The following is a 22,167-nucleotide window of genomic DNA, read 5'->3' as shown; positions in this document are numbered from 1 at the left end:
TTTGACCATCCTTCATGTGCAGCATTATACTACAGTTCTCTCACAGAATTACTTTCAAAAATAATTGTTTTAAGTCTTGTCTAATGCTTCATTAAATATACTTCAGGTTGAATTTGCTATTTTGTATCCCTCCAGATATGCTGATCGTGCCAAACAGATTATGTGCAAGGCCGTGGTTAACGAGGATCCGAATGCACGGTTGATCCGAGAGTTGAAGGAAGAGGTAGCAAGGCTGAGAGAACTCTTGGCTAGCGAGGGCATTGAGATACAAGCAGGTGGGTAGAGTTGTCTCCCTTTAGTATCAGATGTTTCTGACGTTCAGTATCTGAGTTGTTTGCTATCATACCTGTGTGGAGGTTTCATGTTCAAAATCCATATGATTACTTTTGAAAATTGTTAATAGTTTCTATGAAGGTACTAATAATGATTTAATTATTTATGACAGTATCTAAACATTGTTTGTCTTCGCAGACTATCTCAATTCTTGTGATTTTTTTTGTGGAGCATTTCTATTGTAAAACTATTACTTTTTACCTCTTTTTCCCCAGTTGATACAAATTCTGACAATCCCGTGAAGTTTACAACGGGTAAATTGCACCCTACAGCACTCTCCCATATGGCAAATAGACCTGTGAAGTCCGCTCCCTCTGTAGCAACTTTGGATGGGCATTCATAAACACGGGGGATAAGCCTTAGAGTTTATTCCAGTTTATCTAACTGTTTAGATAGGTCTTGTAAAGAATCTTAAATCTATGTTATCTCTACTATACATTAATAAACTAAATATATTAATATTCAATTTATTATATTAATAATTGTAGTGTTAAGATTGCATTGTTTAACCCTTTTTTAAGATCTTTAAGAATTAATGGTTTAAGTGATAGAGGATAATTATTGACTATTGATTGAGTGACAAACTGGTGCATATAGCGTAACACACGCATTCCATAGACTCTTAGCTGACTCTAACATTGAAGTAAGCCCTCGGATTCCCCAACACTGCGAGTGTTGTTTAGTATCTGTAGCTTTGAAAAATACTCCATACAGTTGGGCGGCTCCATATTTTACCTGCTATGTTTTCTTTCCTTGTGTCCCTCCAAATCACTACCAGAGGTAGGGGACTTCACGCTGTTGCTTTCCATCGCGCAAGAAGCCACTAACTGCTGCAAACATGCCACCACCATTACTCTTGTCTAAGTTGCCTGCAGCAAAGTAGAACAAATTACTTTCTTAGTCAATCAAGCCAGGCCTTCTTCCACAGAAAACAGTAAAACCTGTTAATCAGGACAGTTATGTTCGAAGGGAATTTGTACAGATTAACAGATTGCCGGATTAACTACCACAACAAAAGTTAAGGATCACCCGATTCTTTCATGTATTTAGAGTATTCATAGTCATATTCCTGGGGTTTCCAGATTATTGGGGTCAAGACTAATGAGGTTTTACTGTAACTATCTCAGATCTGCAGCTATGGTATGCCTGTATTTCAATACTGGAGTCCCAGCACTTGAGTTCTCAGATAGCATTTTGGAAATGGCCTGTGCAAGAAGCTTTTAAGTTTTATCAAAATCTGACTGCTGTGAAAAGGAGTACTGCAAACACATCAGACGCTTGTACCCTGTTCCAACTGCCTGCTACCTGGTGAAAGAACCCCATGTTAAACATGCTCGTACTTTATGTGCAGCCAACATAGGATGTGAGTGCGGGAGGGAGTATTGCTTTACGCTGTATCATCATATGTCTGACAACTGGAGAATAGTATATTCATTGTTTACATTGATGTGGCTAAGTGCATGAATATTATGAAACAAACTGAAGCTTAACTTTAAGTTTTGCTCACAGTAGATCATTGCATGATAGTAACATTAGTGTTATAATGACGATATTTAAATGAAATCTTGGAAATGCATTGTAAAACATGAACAAAATTAATATGTATATCTCTTTAATTGTTAAAACTGATCCTATTTTTTCCTTTCTAACATTGTTATATTCAGAGGAAGATACAATATTCAGTGCTTTTCTTTAGGCTGTGTACTGAATGTATGCACATTTTCTCTGCTTTTTTGTAATGCTAGTCCTTTATGTAGGTAATGCCAGCATGTCCGAGCATGTGAAGGCCTTGCGAGCTCGGAAGAACTCGGTGACTATTGACGGAGGGGAAGACGCAATGGAAAGACTCCAGATGTCGGAGAAACTTATTGCCGAACTTAATGAATCATGGGAAGAAAAACTCCGTAAAACAGAGGCCATTCGCAAAGAAAGGTAAGAGGTTGTTTTGGGCTGCTTAGGATAGAGGAAAGAAAGAAACATTTGTTGACAATTAATGAGGGGCAAAAGTTTCTAAAATGCAGCACAGAGGCATTTCACAAATACAGCTGAGAGCCAGAGGTGTTGTAAAGCTAGTTTCAGACAACAATATCCTGAATATTATCAGGATATCAAGGTTCTGCTACATTAAACAAGTCGAGGTGGAGTTTGACATCAGTAACTAGCAATACAGTATTTGCATTCTTGTGCTACAGAGAAGCTGTGCTGGCTGAAATGGGAGTAGCTCTTAAAGAAGATGGTGGAACAATCGGTGTGTTTTCTCCCAAAAAGGTAAGTAGATGGACAATAGGCTGTTTTAACCATAGTTTATATTTACATTGCCCCCTCTGGAAGTCCTAGAGCATTGTTTACCATGCAAGAATTGTACCTGAAATCACAAAGGCTGACTCAAACATTTAAAATGATGATCTTGTGTTTCCAATGTGTACTGGACTCGTGAAGATCCAGGGTAGAATAGGTCAACAGCAACCCATGCTTGCTGTAAAAGGCAACTATGCTTGTCGTAAGAGGCGACTCATCGGATCGGGTGGTCAGGCTCGCTGACTTGGTTGATGCATGTCATCGATCCCAATTGCGTTGATCGGTGCTCATGATATCAATCACTGGATTGTCTGGTCCAGACTTGATAATTTACAGACCGCCATCAGAAAGCTGGAATATTGCTGAGTGTAACGTTAAGCAACCAACCAACCAACCACAGTGTTGGGTGTGTGAATGGTATGAAGAAGAGTTCCCTGGGCCATTGCGCGTTCTTGTAGCCTCAGTACACAGATTGTTACTCGTACTCCCGACTGCTGCTTCCATCTGCTCCCTGCTTAGTTAGTGCACTTGGGATTAGGTCTTGATAGTCCCCTCTCCTCTTCCAGACCCCCCATCTTGTCAATCTGAATGAGGACCCCTTGATGTCCGAGTGCCTCATCTACTACATCAAGGATGCGACCACCAGGTGAGAGAGAAATGCTAACGAAGAGAACTCTGATATGTAATCCCATTCAGGGTTAGAAGCAAAAGTATCACGTTATTAATACGCACAGATAAGCAGAGACGCCGTTGGGTAAAGTGGATACAATGCTTATTTCGGACAGTCCTAATATTTTGTACAGGTGGTTGTATTTTTCGGGCAGGGCATGTGTGCATAATACACATCTGGCATTGCTATTAAAACTGTTACATGTGACAGAGACCTGAATGCTACTTCTCACACGAGGACTGCAACTGTGCACTTTGTCTAATGCTATTATCATTGAATACATATTCAGAATACTAGAGGCTGATTTTGTGTGTTAATTTTAAAGCTTTCAATGGCCTGTTGGGATTTTTACCAGGAAAATCTGTGAAATACAATACTGTACATTGATGTTGCTAAAATATGAATCACTTACTGTATGTTTTATACATATATGTCTCCCACTGAATATTGATGCGACCTGTGAAGATCCAAGTTAGAATTGGTCTTCAGTAACCCATGCTTGCCGTAAATGGCAGCTATGCTTGTCGTAAGAGGCAACTAACAGGATTGGGTGGTCAGACTCTCTGACTTGGTTGATGCATGTCATCGTAATTGTGTGGATCGATGCTCGTGATATCAATCACTGGATTGTCTTGTCCAGACTTTTTAACAGACCGCCGTCATATAGCTGGAATATTGCTGAGTGCGGCGTTAAACAACAAACAAACAAGACTATTGATGCAGATGACAATGTCAGTTGTAAATGGATCTGTTTTGTCGCCTAGAATTGGTCGAGCAGAGGCAAAGAATCTACAAGACATCCAGCTAAATGGAACCTACATCCTAGAGGAGCACTGTCTGTTTGAAAACAATGATGGTAAGAAGCTGCTGTGACTCCTTAAGACTGATTAAAAATCTGGAGGGGATATTGGCATTCCCCTTTCTATATACAGTGAAACCCTTTTTCGGGCAGAACGTTTTGGCAAAGATTTTTTTGATAGTGTGTTTAGAGCTTGACAACATGGAAAGATGTTTCTGTTGCATATTTGTCATATGTTATTAATACTTTAGTATATGTTCATCAGAGTCCAATTATTTTTGTAAGAAATGTGAGCTTTGGGGAAAGCACTTCAGTAAACTACGTTTATAATGAACACGCTTATAACGAACTGACGGATATAGCGAACTTTTTTTTAGTCCCGACCATTTGTTGTATTTATGCTGTATGTATGCTTATAACAAACTACGGTTATTACGAACTAAAATTAGTGGTCCCCTCGAGTTCGTTATAACCGTAGTTTACTGTATCTCTTCCTGGACTGTTATGTAATGCAGAATTGAGTCTGAACGAATGAGTGGCACAGCTCTGAGGACTGACCTTACACTTTCTTCTGCAGAAAACGTGACGCTGGTGCCGTTTGACGATGCGCTGTGCTATGTGAATGGGCGACAAGTCATGGAGGCTACCGTCCTGAAGACTGGAGCTCGGGTGATCCTCGGGAAGCACCATGTGTTCCGCTTCAACCACCCCCAGCAGGGTAGGGACAGGCTTAGTCTGGCGTAATGCTGCTGATAGATTTGGGAAATCTTACATCATTAAAGTGAAAGTCTGATTCTGTCATTAACATGAGAGTCTAGTGTCCGCTTCTGCCATTAACATGAAAGCCCAATTGATCTGTTTGATCAGAATCCACTGTGATACTGAATGTTTGTAAACTGATTTCCCAAATGATCAATTAACTTAATTTTAGATTGGACGCTATTTGGCAGCAGTTTAGTGTAATTGTTGTAGAAAATTGCTTTATACCCAAGGTTCAGAGAGTTTGGATATAGTGAAAGGACAGATGTGGAATTGGAAGTGTTCAGTCAGAATGATTAAAATCTGTACAAGATGGGCCCAGAAATTATATTCTAATAAGCGCGCCTTATTTCTAATTTTGAGAGCGCCTAGGCGCTTTTACGTTGAATATGGTTTGTGCTCTCTTGAATGATTTTCAATAAGCATGTTTTGTTTCCAGCTCGGCTGAGTCGTGCCCTGATGACAGAGTCCATAGACATACCCATCAGTAAGTGTCACTGTGCAGCTGGTAAACTTGAATGCCATGTTCATGTGTGGTGTCTTTCTTCCCCAAGTGGTTCCCCAGCTGTTATATGGCTGAAATGTTGCTACAAGCAGCCTAAAACCCAACTCACTCTCTCACTCTTCTTACTCATTTCAAAACTTCCATGTCAGTATGCAGGGATAGAAATTAGCACTTACCCACAAGCCCAGGTCTGTTTTGTGCATGTTAAGGGTGTCCTAAGGGGGCTAGCAGACTTGGGGTTTTTGCTATATGTTATCACTATTTGTTTATTTCTTTCCCTGAAATATGTCATGCACTATATATGGTTTAATTTAAAGAATACACTTGGTTCTGAGTCCCTGACATATCTGAAAACTCTGAATTCCAAGAGATAATATTCCTCCTGCCCTATGGTCTTACAGACCCTGATACAAATATATATCAAATACAGCCCATGCAAGTCTATACAGTTTGGTAAGTCTAGATTACTGCAGTATCTGAAAATAAAGGGAGTCACTGGGCTCCCTTTTATTATATTTTTATTAAGATAACTGAACAACTTTTTTTCTGTACGATATGTTCATTTCAGAGACTAGATGTAAGTCTACCTGCCCTATGAAAGTAATATTTCCTTTTGAATATGTTCCCTCTCTTCCATCAGAGCCATAAATATGTTTTTCTGGTAAGCTTACCCTTAATGACATGAACTGGTGTTTTAATAAATATATGTGTATGTATGTATGAAGTACTTTTAGATTTTACTACATGTAGGGTGGGAAGTATTTCCGCAGCCTTATTTGAGCATGTACCACGAGTGTTCGTTGTTGTAGGTGAGCCGGTGGACTGGAGTTTTGCTCAGCTTGAGTTGCTGGAGAAACAGGGGATAGATCTCAGGAAGGAGATGGAGCAGAGGTCAGTCCAACGTCCACGGGACATTTCCCGTATTCGACGTAATAAGCGCCTAGGGCACTCTCAAAATTAGAAATAGGGGGCTCTTGTTAGAATATTATTTTGGTGAAAAAAACAGAGTTGAAAGCTAAATTTTGTGGTTTATGCTGACAGCCTGAAATGTTTATGTACGACAGATATATGTTTCCAGAATTTAATGGCCAATAATAAAGGGTGCATATAACACACGAGTGCGTATTATACGCAAATAGGGGAAGGGAGCGGTGCGTATTATATGCGAATAGGGGTCGGAAGGGGTGCTGATTGGGATTGTTCAATAGCCAATATATCAGCAAATCTCGCCGGGCGCTTATTACGTCAAATACGGTAACCTGGGGAGCAAGTTGAGTTACCTGGTTAGCCTTGTAGTTAAAGTGTTGTCTTGTCACCCCAAAGGTCCTGTATGATTCTTGACATGGTTACAATGTGTGAAGTGTATTTATAGTGTCCCTCCACCATAATCTGGTTGAAATATTGCTAAAGTCTCTGTTAAACCATATTCCCTATCTCACCATGAGTTTGTTGACAGACTGCTGTGGTATGGATATTGTAATGTGTAAACAAAATTCTTTCTCTCCAGTTCACTTTTATTTGAGTAGTTCATTGTTCATAAAGACGAACTACTTCTGGCAAAGGAATATTGAAATGAGACAGTACATGCCTATAAGTTGTTGGCATATCGTGAGGGGAATACGGTCTAATGTTCTGTCTGTGTGACAGTGTTCCCCAAGCTGACAGGTACATCAAACCATATTCCCTGAGGGGTAAACGTCAACCGATTTATCTTGTTAAATCAACAAAACTATGCATTTATTTATTTTACATAACCTAGTAAAATCCTAGATATTTTCTATATTTGTATACTTATCCTGCATGTTAAATACCTCAATTGTATTGGTTAATGACGTTTTGATAACTATCCAAGTACCCTGCTACAGTGATACACAACTGGATTATAATACCCTGTTGTCATGGGAACAGATATTTTGCTGATCTCTGTACAATATCTGCAATTCCAAATCCTAAAGGGAACGGCATCTCGTATTACATATTAACACTTAATCTAAATATAAACAATTTATAGAAAGAGCTTTTGTGTCTGAGTGAGTAGAGTGATGCATCAGTGATGTGTGTTCCTAGGTTGCTGAACCTGGAGGAGCAGTACCGGAAGGAGAAGGAGGAAGCAGACATACTGTTTGAGCAACAGAGGAAGGTATGCATGTGGACACTTGTACATCCTGACCCGTGAACATTCCGGGGTAGAATAGGTCTTCAGCAACCCATGCTTGCCGTAAAAGGCGACTATGCTTGTCGTAAGAAGCGACTAATGGGATCGGGTGGTCAGGCTCGCTGACTTGGTTGATGCATGTCATCGATTCCAATTGGGTGGATCGATGCTCATGATGTCAATCACTGGATTGTCTGGTCCAGACTCGATTATTTACAGACCGCCGTCATATAGCGTGAATATTGTAAATAATTGAGTCTGGACCAGACAATCCAGTGATTGACAACATGAGCATCGATCCACGCAATTGGGATCAATGACATGCATCAACCAAGTCAGCGAGCCAGACCACCCGATCCCGTTAGTCGCCTTTTACTACAAGCATGGGCTGCTGAAGACCTATTCTACTCTGGAATCTTCACGGGTCGCTTGAGGAAGAACAATGATGCATTCTGAACAGATTGTTTTTATTGTCTCTCTACGTATTCTGTTGTGATTGTGTAGACCCTTGGGGATTCCAGGTTAGAATTGATTCCCAGGATCCTGTGCTTCTTGTGAGAGGCGACTAAATGGATCGGGAAGTCAGGCTTGGTGACTTGGTTGATGGCATCATATTCTAATTGTGTTGATCGATGCCCATGATGTCAGTACTGATAAATGCAGCATTAAACAACAAACAAATTAGGTGTAAAGTACTGCTGTGTGTTTGCAGGACTACGAGTTTCGCATCCAGTCACTGCAGGAGCAGGTGGAAAGACACTCCATGATGTCCAGCTGTGTGACGGACGACTTCTTCGAGGACGAAGAACCAGAAGGTACAATCGTTACTTACATACAAACAGTTTCATGTATTACCTTGTGCAAATAGTTTTCCAAATTTTGGGCCAAATCAATCAATTTCAAATTATTTCAACAAAAGTGAAAACATTCTTTCATTTTCAAGCTCATGTTTAAAAATGTACTCTGTTACTCTGTTACTATGCGTGTAGGATATCCTAGACAATTTATGTTTTACTGCTCACTGTTTATCAATATGTTTGTCCTTGGACATGGATACTTAATGGCAGCAGTTTTAAAACTATTGTGTAATAACATCTTGTTGTATGCGATGTTCATGATGTGTGTCTCCCCCAGAATGCAAGTGGTCAAGTCGAGAGAGGGATTTGGCAGCTTGGGGGTTCCGGAAATGGAAGTACCACCAGTTCACATCACTCAGGGTGAGGATTCATCAGCATCCATCCCATAGAAACAAAGTAGTCATCACTTGTTATGTTTTCGCCCCAAATTGTTAAAGTTAGGTCATGACTGCGCAAGATAACATGTTTGTTCTGCAAGTGCAAGTTAACTTTAAGTGGTTACGTAAAGGGTAAAACACGATTCCCAGGGCTTGGTTGAGAAAATTTATACCTTGGGCCTTTGACCAGTGGGATTTTCCCTCTGAATCTAAATTGAAGAAATACCAGAAGTAAAACAAAAACAATTATATATTGGCCATTGGTATAATGGCCCAGTCATCTAAGGCGCTGCGATTCGCTGTGCAGAGTTGCGTCCCTTGGGCACACCAGAAACCTATGATTGTGGGTTCGTATCCCGGTTCGCACCAATTATGTTGCTAGGTTTGTCAGCACCATACCCATGCTCGTGGGTTTCACCGAAGTGGTAAACGTCTGAGACCTGCATTGCTTCGGGCTTTCCTCACACATTAAGCTGACACGCCTTGATATAACTGGAATACTGTTAAAAGCTAAAAACCCAACTCACTCACTCACTCACTCACTCACTCTTAGTGGTATAAAACTAAATCGAAGACAGCGAGAGAAAGACCCCAGGCAGCATGCATACACCTAAAGTCAGTCACGTGTCAGATTGAACACCCTTTCATCACTGATTCCGAGTTTTTTTGGTTTTTTTTACCAAATCCAATGGACAGTGTTTTTTATCCACTTCCACTCTGACAGAAAATCTGAAGCAACATTTCCAACACACCTCCTTGAACCTGAGGTTAGGAAATGGACAAAATATATCTTGCTAGCGAACATGTACTTGAAAAAAAGATTCTTAAAATCCTTGTATTTTCTGGGCCTGGTTGTTCACTCACTGGGCTACAGATACAAAGGTTGCGTGTTCGATCACACTGAAATATCCAGAAAGTCCCTGCTTGGAGGTTATTGAACCAAAAGAAGGTCCCTCAACAACAACATCAGGATGACGTGAAAGAGGTTTATGTGTAGGAGAAACCAGGTCTGCGAGGGTTTACAATCTCGAGTAATCTCGAGGAGACATGGTTTGTCCAACAAATAAACCGACTCATCGCATAGACAACGTTTTTGATTAAATAACTGTAATAAAAACTCTCAAATGTATAACCTGTATCAGAGATGAAATATCGCCTGCAGTCGTGAACTCTGTTCACTGAAACCTGTGACCTCAGCATGTGGGTTTCGCAACGGTGCGAAATCTGCATGTGCGTCTCGCAATGGCACGAAATCTGCACGTGCGTCTCCAAGCCCTCCTGCGAGGTGTTACAATCATATCAATTTCAAAAACTCAATATCGAGTTACACAAACAGCCAGTAGGTTTATAAGAGTACTTGTTTTGTTTTCAGGATGACTTATGGGGCAGTGCAATATTCCTCAAAGAAGCCAATGCAATTAGTGTGGAATTAAACAAGAAGGTAAGACTTGCTTGTGATTTGCTATGAAGAACTAAAATGGGCTCGGAGAGGAACCAATCTCCATCAGCAAATAAATTGCAATGTATGTATGTATGTATGTTGCCTTATGTCATAAATGGTGATATGGTGATTTCTGTGTTTGAATCAAAACTTAGTCATTGAGTGAAGAAAATCTAACATGGTCAGTCAAAATGATGATTATATTTCTTGTCAGAAGAGAAATACTTGTATCAGATAAATTGATTGTACATGTTTTATAACGTTTCAATTATTGCAACATCCATAGTCTTTTGAGTCTAATGGGAATTGCAGTAAGTATTATTTGAGTCTAGGCCTGGGACGGGTATCTGGGTACTCAGGTTGAGTGGGTCCTGAGTAGGATCCGGGGTACCAACAGGACTACCCGGACCCGTGGTTAGTCATGTGATCAGTCAAACTCCATGGTTACACAACAAGTCGCTTTTTGTTCCCATTTCTTTCTGACTATTCCCGCATTCCTGTTGACTTCTATTTGTAAAACCTCTGTCAACTTGAGTGTTTGTGTGATCATATTGTTTATGTATCTAAGTAGTTTTTGTCAGGGCTCCCAAAAAACAATTCTCAATCGGACATTTTGTGCCCTTGTGAGACCTGCAGACGGTACCTGGGTTGAATTTTGGACTTTTCCCAGCACCCATTCTAAATATTGGACATTGCACAATTGGGACTTTCAGTGGATATTATGTCTGCGTCAATTTTTAATATTTGACAAACCACAAAACATCAACAGCTAACCAACCATCTTGCAGGTTCAGTTCCAGTTTGTCTTGTTGACCGACACCCTCTACTCGCCTCTGCCTGGTGATCTCATGAACCCTGAAGACAGGGACTACAGCCGACCATTCCCCAAAACAATCGTAGCCGTTGAGGTACAGGATACTAAAAATGGCGCCACTCATTACTGGAATCTGACGAAACTTCGGTGAGTACAAACGCATCTTATGTTTCCTTTTTACCATTTTCACAACATAGCTAGATATCATGTCTGTGCTTGTAATTCAAACATGTCAAACTTCATTGGTCAGTGATCAAGAATTTATTTGTTTTGTCATACGGATTCTCAATATATATTATGTACAATGATAGTTTTTTAAGTGATTCATTCTGGATGGTTATTTTCTTGACTGTTGCATTGTTGCAGGTTTTTGTTGTTGGTGATTGCTCTTGCTCGTCACTCAGTGCATGTGTTGTGTCTCTCCTTTGTTAACATTTTCTGACATCTTTAACTTGATTCAAGTCTTTCCTGTTTATGTTCATAATTTCCTGGAACTGAAGATTTTATCTTAAAATAAGTTTGGTCTTTATAAATGAAAAGTATATTGTCAAGTATTTTATGTTTTGATAGGAAAGTATTTAGGAGCAGATTAATTAATGGATAATTTTGGTAATTTAGACGTTTAGCTTGAATATGTCTTGTATTTGTTTGTGTCTGTCTTCTCATTCTGTCTTGCTTGAGTTCTCTCCCCTGCCTGTTTTTTCTGTTCAGCTTATGGGCAAAGCTTGGAACTTGTGCCCGGTTTGTAAATACCTTTCCATTACCTTTTGATCCCCCCTTTTCAAATTTCCCTAAAATATATTTCCTGCAAGTTTTGGTTGTGAATTAACAAATAACAAGCATGGGTTCCAACTTTGTCTAAGTCTCAAATATTTGATCATTTTGAATTACAAGTGCTTGAAACCTTTCAGGCACAAGCCTATTAACTTTCTTGTATTTTTTATGATTTTTGTGAAAAATGAAACTTTCAATGTTACAAAACTGCTTCGCTTTGGTTTTGGTATTTTGTTTGCATATAAAGAATTGGGAATGTAAATATTGTCATTTAAAGAAAAAGGATAATTTGATTTTCAAACATGTAGTTGTTCAAAAGTTTTGATGGAGATGCAAAATAAAAACTTTTGCAGACAGTGTATGGAGGAAAAATATATTGAGTTCTTTTAAGTTGCCTCAATTTGCTATCTTTGGATTATAAGTTCATATGAATATTGATTTGTGATCTAGCCTCAACTACCAGTAAGGATAAGGTTGCAATAGTTTTTTTCAGTATGTATGAATTCTGATATAATTTACATGAAACCAAAGCCTATTTTTTTTAGACCTTTATTTTTTTTAAGAAGAAAATCCCAGAAGTGAACTCTTATTAAAACTTTTGAACAATTGCCAATACAAAATACACCAAATAAAATGTGAAATTGTGAATTTCTTTTCCCACGCTTGACGTAGACAACGGTTGGAACACATGCGAGACATATACAATGAAGACCTGTCTCCGGACACGCCTGAGGCAAAACAAGATTTTTTCCATTGTCTCGCGGGTTGCGGACAACAGAACGTGTTTAACTTTTATAACCTTATCCCATCCAGGTCGGTTACCCTGTTGTAACCTTGGTTTTGGTTTATTTTTGTTCCTTAGTTTCCATGGTTTTAGTTCTTGCTGATTTTGGCACTGTTTTATTCCTATGTTTGGGCTTTACTTTCCACTGATGATTGGAAAGGCCGAGATTCTCTGCAGTCACACTTTTGACAGTTTTCAGTACATGTTGAAGGTAGGACTGAAAATATAGTTTGTTAAACAAGTTAACATGTTAGCTTTGTTGAGGGTAACATGATTTGAATAGACATTGACTCTAAGCGAAGGTATATTTTTCAGAAAGAAGTGTGATTGATATGATAAAAAAATAATTATCCTGTGAATTTTTATTATTAAAGTTATGGTATGCTGTTTTGTTTATTAAAAATGAACTATTGTAAGGGAACTTTAAATTTTAAACAAGAAACTTTAAATTTATTTTCATTTCATACATTTTAACTGTTTTCATCTACAAAGGATAGAGAATCAAAGTCAACATTTTTTTCTGTCCTTGCCAATCATGCCGATGTTCGCAGTGACTCGTTTCATTTGCAGCTTGTTACTGTGGTTTTTCCTTCCCACATGTTTTTTTGTGCATTTGAGTGACTGTCAAGTCAATATTTAACTTGAAATGCTATTGTGAAACTTGTTATTCATTTATGGAATATGAATTGACCTTTTCTTCCACAAGTATGTATTAATACTTTTTCTACTTTGAATCACTGAACTTAATGTCAGTCTTTGTTAGTCTTTAGAGGCCTCTTGATGAAAATGAAATGGAAGTTAGAAATAGGCCATTTTTAAGGGTTTTGCTATGAGGACTCGTGTGCTAAAAGTGATGGTTTCTATCCCTGAACTTACATTTTGTCTTAAGTAAATTGTCCTAGTGGTTCTTTTTCTGGAATAGTGCTCATTATAGGGATCACTTGGTGTGTTGCAATAAGCATAGCTCACTAGTCCTAAGGGGCGGTCGGGTAGCCTAGTGGTTAAAGCGTTCGCTCGTCACGCCGAAGACCCGGGTTCGATTCCCGACATGGGTACAATGTGTGAAGCCCATTTCTGGTGTCCCCCGCCTTGATATTGCTGGAATATTGCTAAAAGCGGCGTAAAACCAAACTCACTCACTCACTCACTCACTCACACAAGTCCTAAAAACAACATTGTTGTACAGCATGCAGGAGTTAATCTAGGATTCCATGCTGAGTGCCTTGGACAAGCAAGTTGGGACAATATCATGATATTAAAAATTTTATTATTTTAATTAGCTTTTATTCATTAAGTCTGAGTGAATCGGAAATCCTTAATTAACATTGGGAATTTTTACTATCATTTACTACAGAATGTGGGCCGAATATTGGCATCTAATCAGTTCCAGATAAATCCTTGATATATGATAAATAGTTGTAAAAGTTAAACACAATCAACTCTATGGTCCTAAAGTAGATCCAAGGGCTAAGGATTATGATACTAGCTGCTAGTGAGATCAGTGAAGACGAGGTAGTTTCTCAGGCAGGCATCTACTCCAGTTAACATTTCGGATCTAATCTTTAGTGAAAGTTTATATTTCCCTGGATGTGATAACTATCGTATTGGCACACATGCTTAATGGTCATAGCCTAATTGGCCACTTTAAGGACAATGCTAGCACAGGTACATATTTAATAGTCCCTCTACAGGAAGAAAAAGTCAGTTATATTTTCTTGCTTGGTCTTTCAGTGTTTTGATTTGAACGTGTGCGTGAGAATGTCCACTGTATTGTATGATATTACCCTTACAAATAGTTACATAGCTCATTACAATGTTGACAGCTGACATGGCACTTCTAAAGAATATTTATATCCTGAAAGGACAACATTTTTCCTCCTGAGCAATCCATGCTCTGTTTTGTTCAACTCACTGCTGAATGTTATTCTAAAAACCTGAATGTTCCATAATCACGTAAAGGAGACAAGTATATGGATAACAACATGGTATCAGTTTTACATACGGCAGTATTCTTACACATATACCCCATACTGTCAACCCACGAAGTGTCAGATCATTATCCCTGAGGTGTGCCAGAATGTTCAGATTCCCTGATCCCCTGTTTGACCAAAGTATGATTCTCTGTTATCACCATATCTGTGCTCCTGGGTTTCACCAAAGTGTTCAATATCTGGGACCTGCATCACTTCCAGCTGAAATACTGTTCAAAGCGACCTGTAAAGATTCCGGGGTAGAATAGGTCTTCAGCAACCCATGCTTGCTGTAAAAGACGACTATGCTTGTCGTAAAAGGCGACTAACGGGATCGGGTGGTCAGGCTCGCTGACTTGGTTGAAGCATGTCATTGATAGCAATTGTGTGGACTGATGCTCATGATATCAATCACTGGATTGTCTGGTCCAGATTCGATTATTTACAGACCGCCTTCATATAACTGGAATATTGCTGAGTGCAGATTTAAACAAGAAACCAACCAACCAAGTATTGTTCAAAGCAGCGCATAGTCAAATCACTCACCCTTTATGCCTATAGTGTTACCTTGTAACTGTTACCCCTTTGATGTTAGCCATACCAGCTGTTACCACGATTGTTACCTGGTAACTAGTGCCACAACTGTTACACTCATTGCTACCATGTTATTGTTGTCTGTACATTTTGCTCATAACTCCATCATCTAACTGCTTCTAACCTTTGCATTTACATCTCATGAAAATAATTCGTTCGATTGAGACATATCTTATATGGTCATACAGGGAGAATCGCAATGTTATTTGAAGGTACATACTCTACAGTTGTGATTTGTTGCTATGGTTACAGACAACGCCTGGAGCTGATGCGGGAGATGTACCACAACGAAGCGGAGTTGTCTCCCACGTCCCCCGAGCCAAACATTGACTGCATGAGCGGCAGCGACCCTTTCTACGACCGCTTTCCATGGTTCAGGCTTGTCGGCAGGTGGGACATACTTCCTGTTTAGTTACCATGGTTACCTGCGGTAATCGCATCTCTGTGCTGTTCCCTATAGACATTTTTTGAACTGACTGGTGTTGTCCTGACAGATGCCCGGTCCCAAACTGCATCACACTTTATTTGCTTCAGGAAAGTGAATGCAATGTAATCTAGTGATAAATGTAACATGATTCTCTTCCTAAGATACTTGCCTTCAAATATGAGCACTTATATTTTAGATTGAGCAACAATATACTTATCAAGTTGGAAATCAGACCAGTAAAGATTTATTTATCTGCCATCGCAAAGATGGCGACCAAAGATCTGTACCGCCTTGATGATTCAATCCCGATACGTACCGGTACATAGAAAGTTGTATAATAGAAAATATAAGTACTTGTATTTCATGGTGAGTGTCTTGGGAAGAGAATCAGCTGCCTATTAAGTCTAAAGCCGTCTAAGTTTGGTTGCAATTTAGGTCAAGGGGTCCTTGTCATTGCTCTGGTGCTAAAAGTTAAAAATTTTGGGTCAATATATTTAAAAAATTGTATGTGCAAACATTAAGAATCTGCGCTTAATTTCGAAAACTGCTTATATGTTTTGTGAAATGTGCAAATAAGAAATTTCGTGATTTCATTTGGGTTGTGAGAGTGTTGATGAATTTTGGAGACATTTTGTACCTAGTACTAGATGAATTTAAGTAGGGTAGTTTGGCATAATAAAGGTTGCATGCACCAGTGGTATGATTCACAGTTACTTACTGTGTTGCAAGTTATTTCATGATCAGTTTGCCATACTTTAACCTGCCAATATATTGCCAATTTACATTTTCATGAATTACTTAGAGTTAGACCCTGTATTAATGTCCTTCCCTGTGCATGACACCTTCATAATACTCTCGGTATTGAGAGCTCCATGAATGGGCTATCGCTGTGAGGAGCTCGATAGTTGTGATGTGTACACGCTAATTGATAAAAGAACGTCAAAGGCAAGTATCAGAAAGATACTATTTTCCACCTCCATATTGATTAGGAACACTTAAATATACTTATTTATATTTGCCCCAATATATTTCTACATTTACAAACGTATCGCAATACATATTGCTGAAGATTTGCACCACAATGTACTGGTAGTACCGCACACCCTTCAAGAACAGAAATACATCTAAAGAAATTATCCTATTATTGGGGTTAATTTATGAACTTGTTTAGTCCCACCTTATAGTTTGTAAGATGATCTGGTGATGTTGAATCTTACATTGCAGAGCATTTGTCTACCTGAGCAATCTCTACTACCCAGTGCCCCTGGTACACAGGGTGGCCATCGTCAGCGAGAAGGGGGAGGTGAAAGGTTATCTTCGGGTCGCTGTACAAGCTGTCACAGGTCAGTGTGTGACGTCAAACACTCGCAACAGGTGCTGCTTGCAACACAGTACATGTATTTGTTTAGACATGTTTATGTTACAGTTACAAGGAAGGAGATCAGCATTGTTGTCTTCTGGTTTGGGTAGAAACGATACATTGTAGCTCAAGTGCATCATGCAACGAAACGATATAATTGCTGAAATAAATTAATTACAACTCATTTCATGACTGCCCAGCATGTCTGTCAGTCAAATATTGAAATATGTGTTTTAATAAGCGTTTCAAGTTCACTACTAAAAATAGCCGCTACGAGCATGTGTCTTTAGCTAGCTTTTCCTTTACGACCTGCTCCAAAATATTTATAGTCAAGAAGTTTCTACGCAAGTTGACGTGAATATGCATATTGCGATATCATGACCAATGTGTCGTGTCTTTCACCCCTACTTCTAGTATTTGTGCTTGTTCTGTTTTTTGTTTGACTGGACTCTGACCACAATTCCTCCCGGACGATTACTGTGTGGAACATCAGTATAGGATAATAGGAACATTATTTATCATCCCAAACTGACCGCCACAGGAGATATCTCCACAATGAAATTGCATCACAATGCTTTGCAGACCATTGTGACCTTATCGGAAATGATTACATCACAACCAATGACATCACTAATCTCTTTGTCACTGAAGCTGGTTAACTGTACTTGTTACACTCAAGACACTGAATATTGCTGTTTACAAACTGAAAAGAATGATTTTAGATGATAAATAGAATTTCACCCTTTTGTCTTATCACATCAAATATCAGGTTGACAAAATTTTCTCAAAAGAGATTTGGGTGAGATTCTCTGTGCACCCATAATTCAGTATTCCCGAAGTTTGTAGATGCTATTGACTCAGTGTTAAGACCCCATTGCATGTCGGACCAGCCGTAATGGAACTAAATAAATAAGAACAAAATTGTTTGTTTCACCAAGTCACTTTCACTTTGTTAACATTCTACCTTTAATTAACCTGCTGTGTCGTGTTGCAGAAGCTGATGATGCCCCTGACTACACCCCAGGAATCAAACAATCAGGGAACGCCAAAATCTCATTTAGCGATGCCGATTATTTTGCATCAGTAAGTTCTTGCTTATATTTTGATATACCGTATTCGACGTAATAAGCGCCCTTCTCTAATAAGCGCCCACGGCGATATTTGCTAATATATTGGCTAGTGAAAAATACCTATTAGCACCCCTTATGATTGATCAATGTGCACAAGACTTATTTATTCACGTATAAAACGCGTTTGTGTGGTATATGCACCCTTAATTATGGGCAGTTAAATTCTGGAAAAATGTATCTCTCGTATATAAACATTTCAGGCTGTCAGCATAAACCACAAAATTTATCTTTCAACTTTGTTTATTTTCCACCAAAATAATATTCTGATTATAGCCCCCGATTTCTAATTTTGAGAGGGCCCTGGGCGCTTATTACGTCGAATACGGTATCCTTAAATGGTGTTTGCAATTTTAAATAAAACAGTTCTCTGCTGCTGCAGGCAACCCCTTTCTTTTAGTGGTGGGTTTCTTACAGCAGGATATACGCTATGAGGAGGATTCCATGCAGTATAATATTTGTCCTGTTGAGCAATGAATATATATTGTGGTGTTGCTGCTCTGTAAGTGCTGAAGGAACCGAAATTTATAGACTCTTTTCCATTTTCAAAACTAGAACTAAATGTATGTGTTAAAAAACACCTTGAGATATATTCTTTTCAGGTGTCATTTTTGACCGAAAAAGCACCTGCCTTAGATGCAACATGATGAGTTAGGGTTAAGTATGGATCGTCCTTGAGCACAGAGAAAGTGAATAAAGGTTCTATTTCCATTCAGCCCTCCTTCTTTCAGAAACAACTGACCCATACTGAATTTCCGCCAGCCGTTATCGGGAAACCACCGGTGTCTGTTCCCTCGATGGAGAATCTGAGAATTGTGGAGGGAGAGGGGCAGTCACCAGAAAACACAGACACAGTCAAAGGTAGATCTTTCTGAAGTTTCAACCTCTCAGTCCTTCACAATAATTCACTGTTTGTGAGTAACACACACACAGTCAAAGGTAGATCTTTCTGAAGTTTCAACCTCTCAACCCTTCACAATAATTCACTGTTTGTGAGTGACACAGTCAAAGGTAGATCTTTCTGAAGTTTCAACCTCTCAACCCTTGACAATAATTTACTTTTTGTGAGTGACGCAGATACAGTGAAAGGTCTAACTTCTTCAAAACTTCTTCTCATTTGTTTCAACTTATCATTCAATTCATGTTTGTGTGGCAGTGTGTGTGTCCGGCTTACCCCCAACTGTGTGGCAGTGTCTATGCATCTTGTGTAATCCAATTGTGTCTTGTGTTGCAGTTCAGGACCAGAACGTGGCTGACAGCAAGAAAGTGGTGAACCTTGACCAGTGTCCAGACATGAACTCCAAGGAGCTGCCAGAGCACCTCCAACTGGGCTCACAGTTCCAGTTCCGGGTCACCGTACTTCAGGCCTCGGGAATCTCACCAGAATATGCAGACATCTTCTGCCAGTTCAAGTGAGTAGAACACTGACACAACAGTGATCAAGTTCTATTAAAATCTTAGGCATTTGACATGATTACAGTGTCCATGTTAACAGCAATTCATGTCTGATACTAAACCAAACTTCTGGGTAATTACAGTCAAAGGGAGGCAGATTTGGGTTTGTTAGGATAACTTTTCAGCAGGGTACCTTAACTGTCTGTACATCTCCATTGATGAAGTTAGTTTTGTTTTAAGGTAAAATTAAATAACATTTCATTGTGATGTTCTGATGATTGATTTTGGTTGATCAGTTACTCTCCATCAAACCATTTATTCCTGAACGTAACTATGCTTAAACAAATTCATGATTGATGATAAAACTCACACTAATTGACATCAGAAGCATTTTCATTGTGGCAAGGATAATGATGAAGGAAAAATTAACACGATACAGGTTGCAGATGTCAGCCTTTGGTCTGGTCTGTAAGGTCATTGTCAAGGTCAGGGTAAGGGTACAATGCTTAAGGGTGAATGCAGCGTTAGAAATTGGCACTAGTCCTATAGTTCTTGCCCAGTGGTAAAGGTATCATAAGGACTAGTAGAAATGTGCCCTTTTTAAGGGTTTTGCTATATGTAATCATTATAAGGACTAGTAGACGAAAACTGTTAGTTTCTAACCCTGGAATGTCTCTCTTCCAGCTTCCTGCACCGACATGATGAGGCGTTCTCCACCGAACCTCTAAAGAACACAGGGAAAGGCCCACCACTTGGCTTCTACCATGTCCAGAACGTAAGTCTCGCCCATTTGACGCACAGAAACTCATGGAACAATCTCAATCATCAGGGAAAAAAAGAAATTATCAAAAGAATTGATTCATCCAAACTTCAAATTTGTCTGAGTATTTAAATGAACATGTATGTACTTCATGCTCAGAATCTCTGTGAACATTGTGAAATATATTGTCATAATATGCTGGCATCAGATTGTTATTCATTAAGATATTAGCATGTTCCGACAGCATGTTGACCTGGAAAACCTGACTTTTTATGCTGCAGTTCACAGTGAACGTGACCAAGTCGTTCATCGACTACGTGAAGACACAGCCTCTGGTGTTCGAGGTGTTCGGTCACTATCAGCAGCATCCACTGCATGAACAAGCCAAGGAGAGACCCTTGTAAGTTCAGTTCACACCTGACTTTGTTATTGTTCCTAGAATTTGAGTTACTACTACTTCTGTAGAAGGGATATTATCGATAACCTGATTGGATCACATGTAGCTATGCAACATTTCAAGTAGATACATAGCATCACAGGGAGATATATGACATCACAGGTAGATATATAGCATCACAGGTAGATATAGGACATCACAGTTACATATATAGCATCACAGGTAGATATATAGAATCACAGGTAGATATATGACATCACAGGTAGATATATAGAATCACAGGTAGATATATGACATCATAGGTAGATATATGGCATTATAAGTAGATATATAGCATCACAGGTAGATATGATATAGCATCACAGGTAGATGTGATATAGCATAACAGGTAGAAATGTAGCATTACAGGTAGATATATGGCATTACAGGTAGATATATAGCCACACCCTTAGATATATAGTTTCACAGGTAGATATAAAGCATTACAAGTAGATATATGGCATCACAGATAGATCCATTGCCTCACAGGGAGATATATTGCATCACTGGAAAATATATAGCATGGACATATCGCATCATAGGGAGATAAAAAGTGTCACAGGTAGACCTCATGATTGAATTGTTGAAACTACTGTAAATTTCAAATTCAAATTTTCTTAAGCTTTTTCAGCAGGATTCGATCCCCACCAAGCCGGAGTTTCCCATCGCATCTGCCAGTGTCGAAACCTGTACCGTCGCCCAAGTATGGTGTCATCACTGCCCCAAGGTGAGAAAGTGTTCCAGACAGAAGTATATGTGTCCCACATGAAGCACTTGTCTCCTTGTGTCACAGTGTAGTCCTGCTTCCACCCCCACAGTATCACGCCCCCTCAGAGCTGCTGACAGTCTGGCAGCTCATCAGCTCTTCCTACATCAGTCCTTTCCTGGGACGGAACCCAAACTCTCACTAACCCCAAACAAAGGGACACAACTGAAAGTCTGAGCCTCATGATACTTTTAACGTTAGACAACTGACTTGGCCCAATTGACTGGTGCTAACTTGTTCTCTTAGTCTTGTTAATTCAGACTTTGTCCCCAGATGTAATTTTCCTGGCCTGTTTCGTAAATTAATTTGGGTTTGAATTTTCTTTTATTATAGTAATTTCAAATTGATATTTTTTTCAAATTCAGAGTAAGTTGTTGGGACTTTTTGTGTTCTTTAGATCACCTTGTTTGGTTGATCAGAAAAGGTTGTCAATGTCACTTGATTATAGATTCATCTATCCAAATTCACAAGATTGTGTTCCCTCTTTAATATATTGAATTAAAATTTGTGTAAATGTTTTCGACACAGTGGTTATGCATATGCTTGTAAATAAATACATGTTTATCCTTCTTTAAAGCTACCAGTTCTGGTAATTCCCATCATTGTCGTTTGAACTTTCTTTTATGCATTCATTCCTTTGAACAATACTCCTGACATTTCTTTTTTTTCTGTCTCCATTGTTTGTGTGACTTTATGTGCCATATGGTATGTGTGCGTAGTATATTTTCTGTAATCTCTAGTCAGTGTTGTAATATGCACTTATTCT

The 22,167-nt window shown here is 39.1% G+C and overlaps 1 protein-coding gene across 15 annotated transcripts in view; it reads left to right on the top strand.

Annotated features, from left to right (window-relative positions):
* Positions 1 to 22,167, top strand: part of LOC139471661 (kinesin-like protein unc-104) — an 83,512-nt gene that overhangs the window by 40,898 nt on the left and 20,447 nt on the right. For 5 of the 15 annotated variants that reach the window (XM_071254094.1, XM_071254101.1, XM_071254099.1 and 2 more), the window contains 23 exons: positions 136 to 275; positions 549 to 587; positions 2,091 to 2,265; positions 2,526 to 2,601; positions 3,198 to 3,277; positions 4,066 to 4,157; positions 4,678 to 4,818; positions 5,299 to 5,346; positions 6,174 to 6,255; positions 7,432 to 7,504; positions 8,232 to 8,334; positions 8,654 to 8,736; positions 10,126 to 10,194; positions 10,983 to 11,155; positions 12,455 to 12,595; positions 15,383 to 15,520; positions 16,782 to 16,900; positions 17,912 to 18,000; positions 18,776 to 18,905; positions 19,279 to 19,456; positions 20,124 to 20,214; positions 20,481 to 20,599; positions 21,258 to 21,362. In XM_071254094.1, coding sequence (XP_071110195.1) covers positions 136 to 275; positions 549 to 587; positions 2,091 to 2,265; positions 2,526 to 2,601; positions 3,198 to 3,277; positions 4,066 to 4,157; positions 4,678 to 4,818; positions 5,299 to 5,346; positions 6,174 to 6,255; positions 7,432 to 7,504; positions 8,232 to 8,334; positions 8,654 to 8,736; positions 10,126 to 10,194; positions 10,983 to 11,155; positions 12,455 to 12,595; positions 15,383 to 15,520; positions 16,782 to 16,900; positions 17,912 to 18,000; positions 18,776 to 18,905; positions 19,279 to 19,456; positions 20,124 to 20,214; positions 20,481 to 20,599; positions 21,258 to 21,362 — 2,484 coding nt within the window. Of the gene's footprint in view, positions 1 to 135; positions 276 to 548; positions 588 to 2,090; positions 2,266 to 2,525; positions 2,602 to 3,197; positions 3,278 to 4,065; positions 4,158 to 4,677; positions 4,819 to 5,298; positions 5,347 to 6,173; positions 6,256 to 7,431; positions 7,505 to 8,231; positions 8,335 to 8,653; positions 8,737 to 10,125; positions 10,195 to 10,982; positions 11,156 to 12,454; positions 12,596 to 15,382; positions 15,521 to 16,781; positions 16,901 to 17,911; positions 18,001 to 18,775; positions 18,906 to 19,278; positions 19,457 to 20,123; positions 20,215 to 20,480; positions 20,600 to 21,257; positions 21,363 to 21,978; positions 21,991 to 22,167 lie in introns of all 15 variants that reach the window. The other 10 variants (XM_071254102.1, XM_071254095.1, XM_071254098.1 and 7 more) reach the window with 9 other exon arrangements.

The sequence above is a fragment of the Haliotis cracherodii genome, unplaced genomic scaffold, assembly GCF_022045235.1.
Source record: "Haliotis cracherodii isolate W230 unplaced genomic scaffold, xgHalCrac1.p SCAF_23, whole genome shotgun sequence".
Taxonomy (NCBI): Eukaryota; Metazoa; Mollusca; class Gastropoda; order Lepetellida; family Haliotidae; genus Haliotis; species Haliotis cracherodii.
This window is presented reverse-complemented; position numbering and strand designations above follow the sequence as displayed.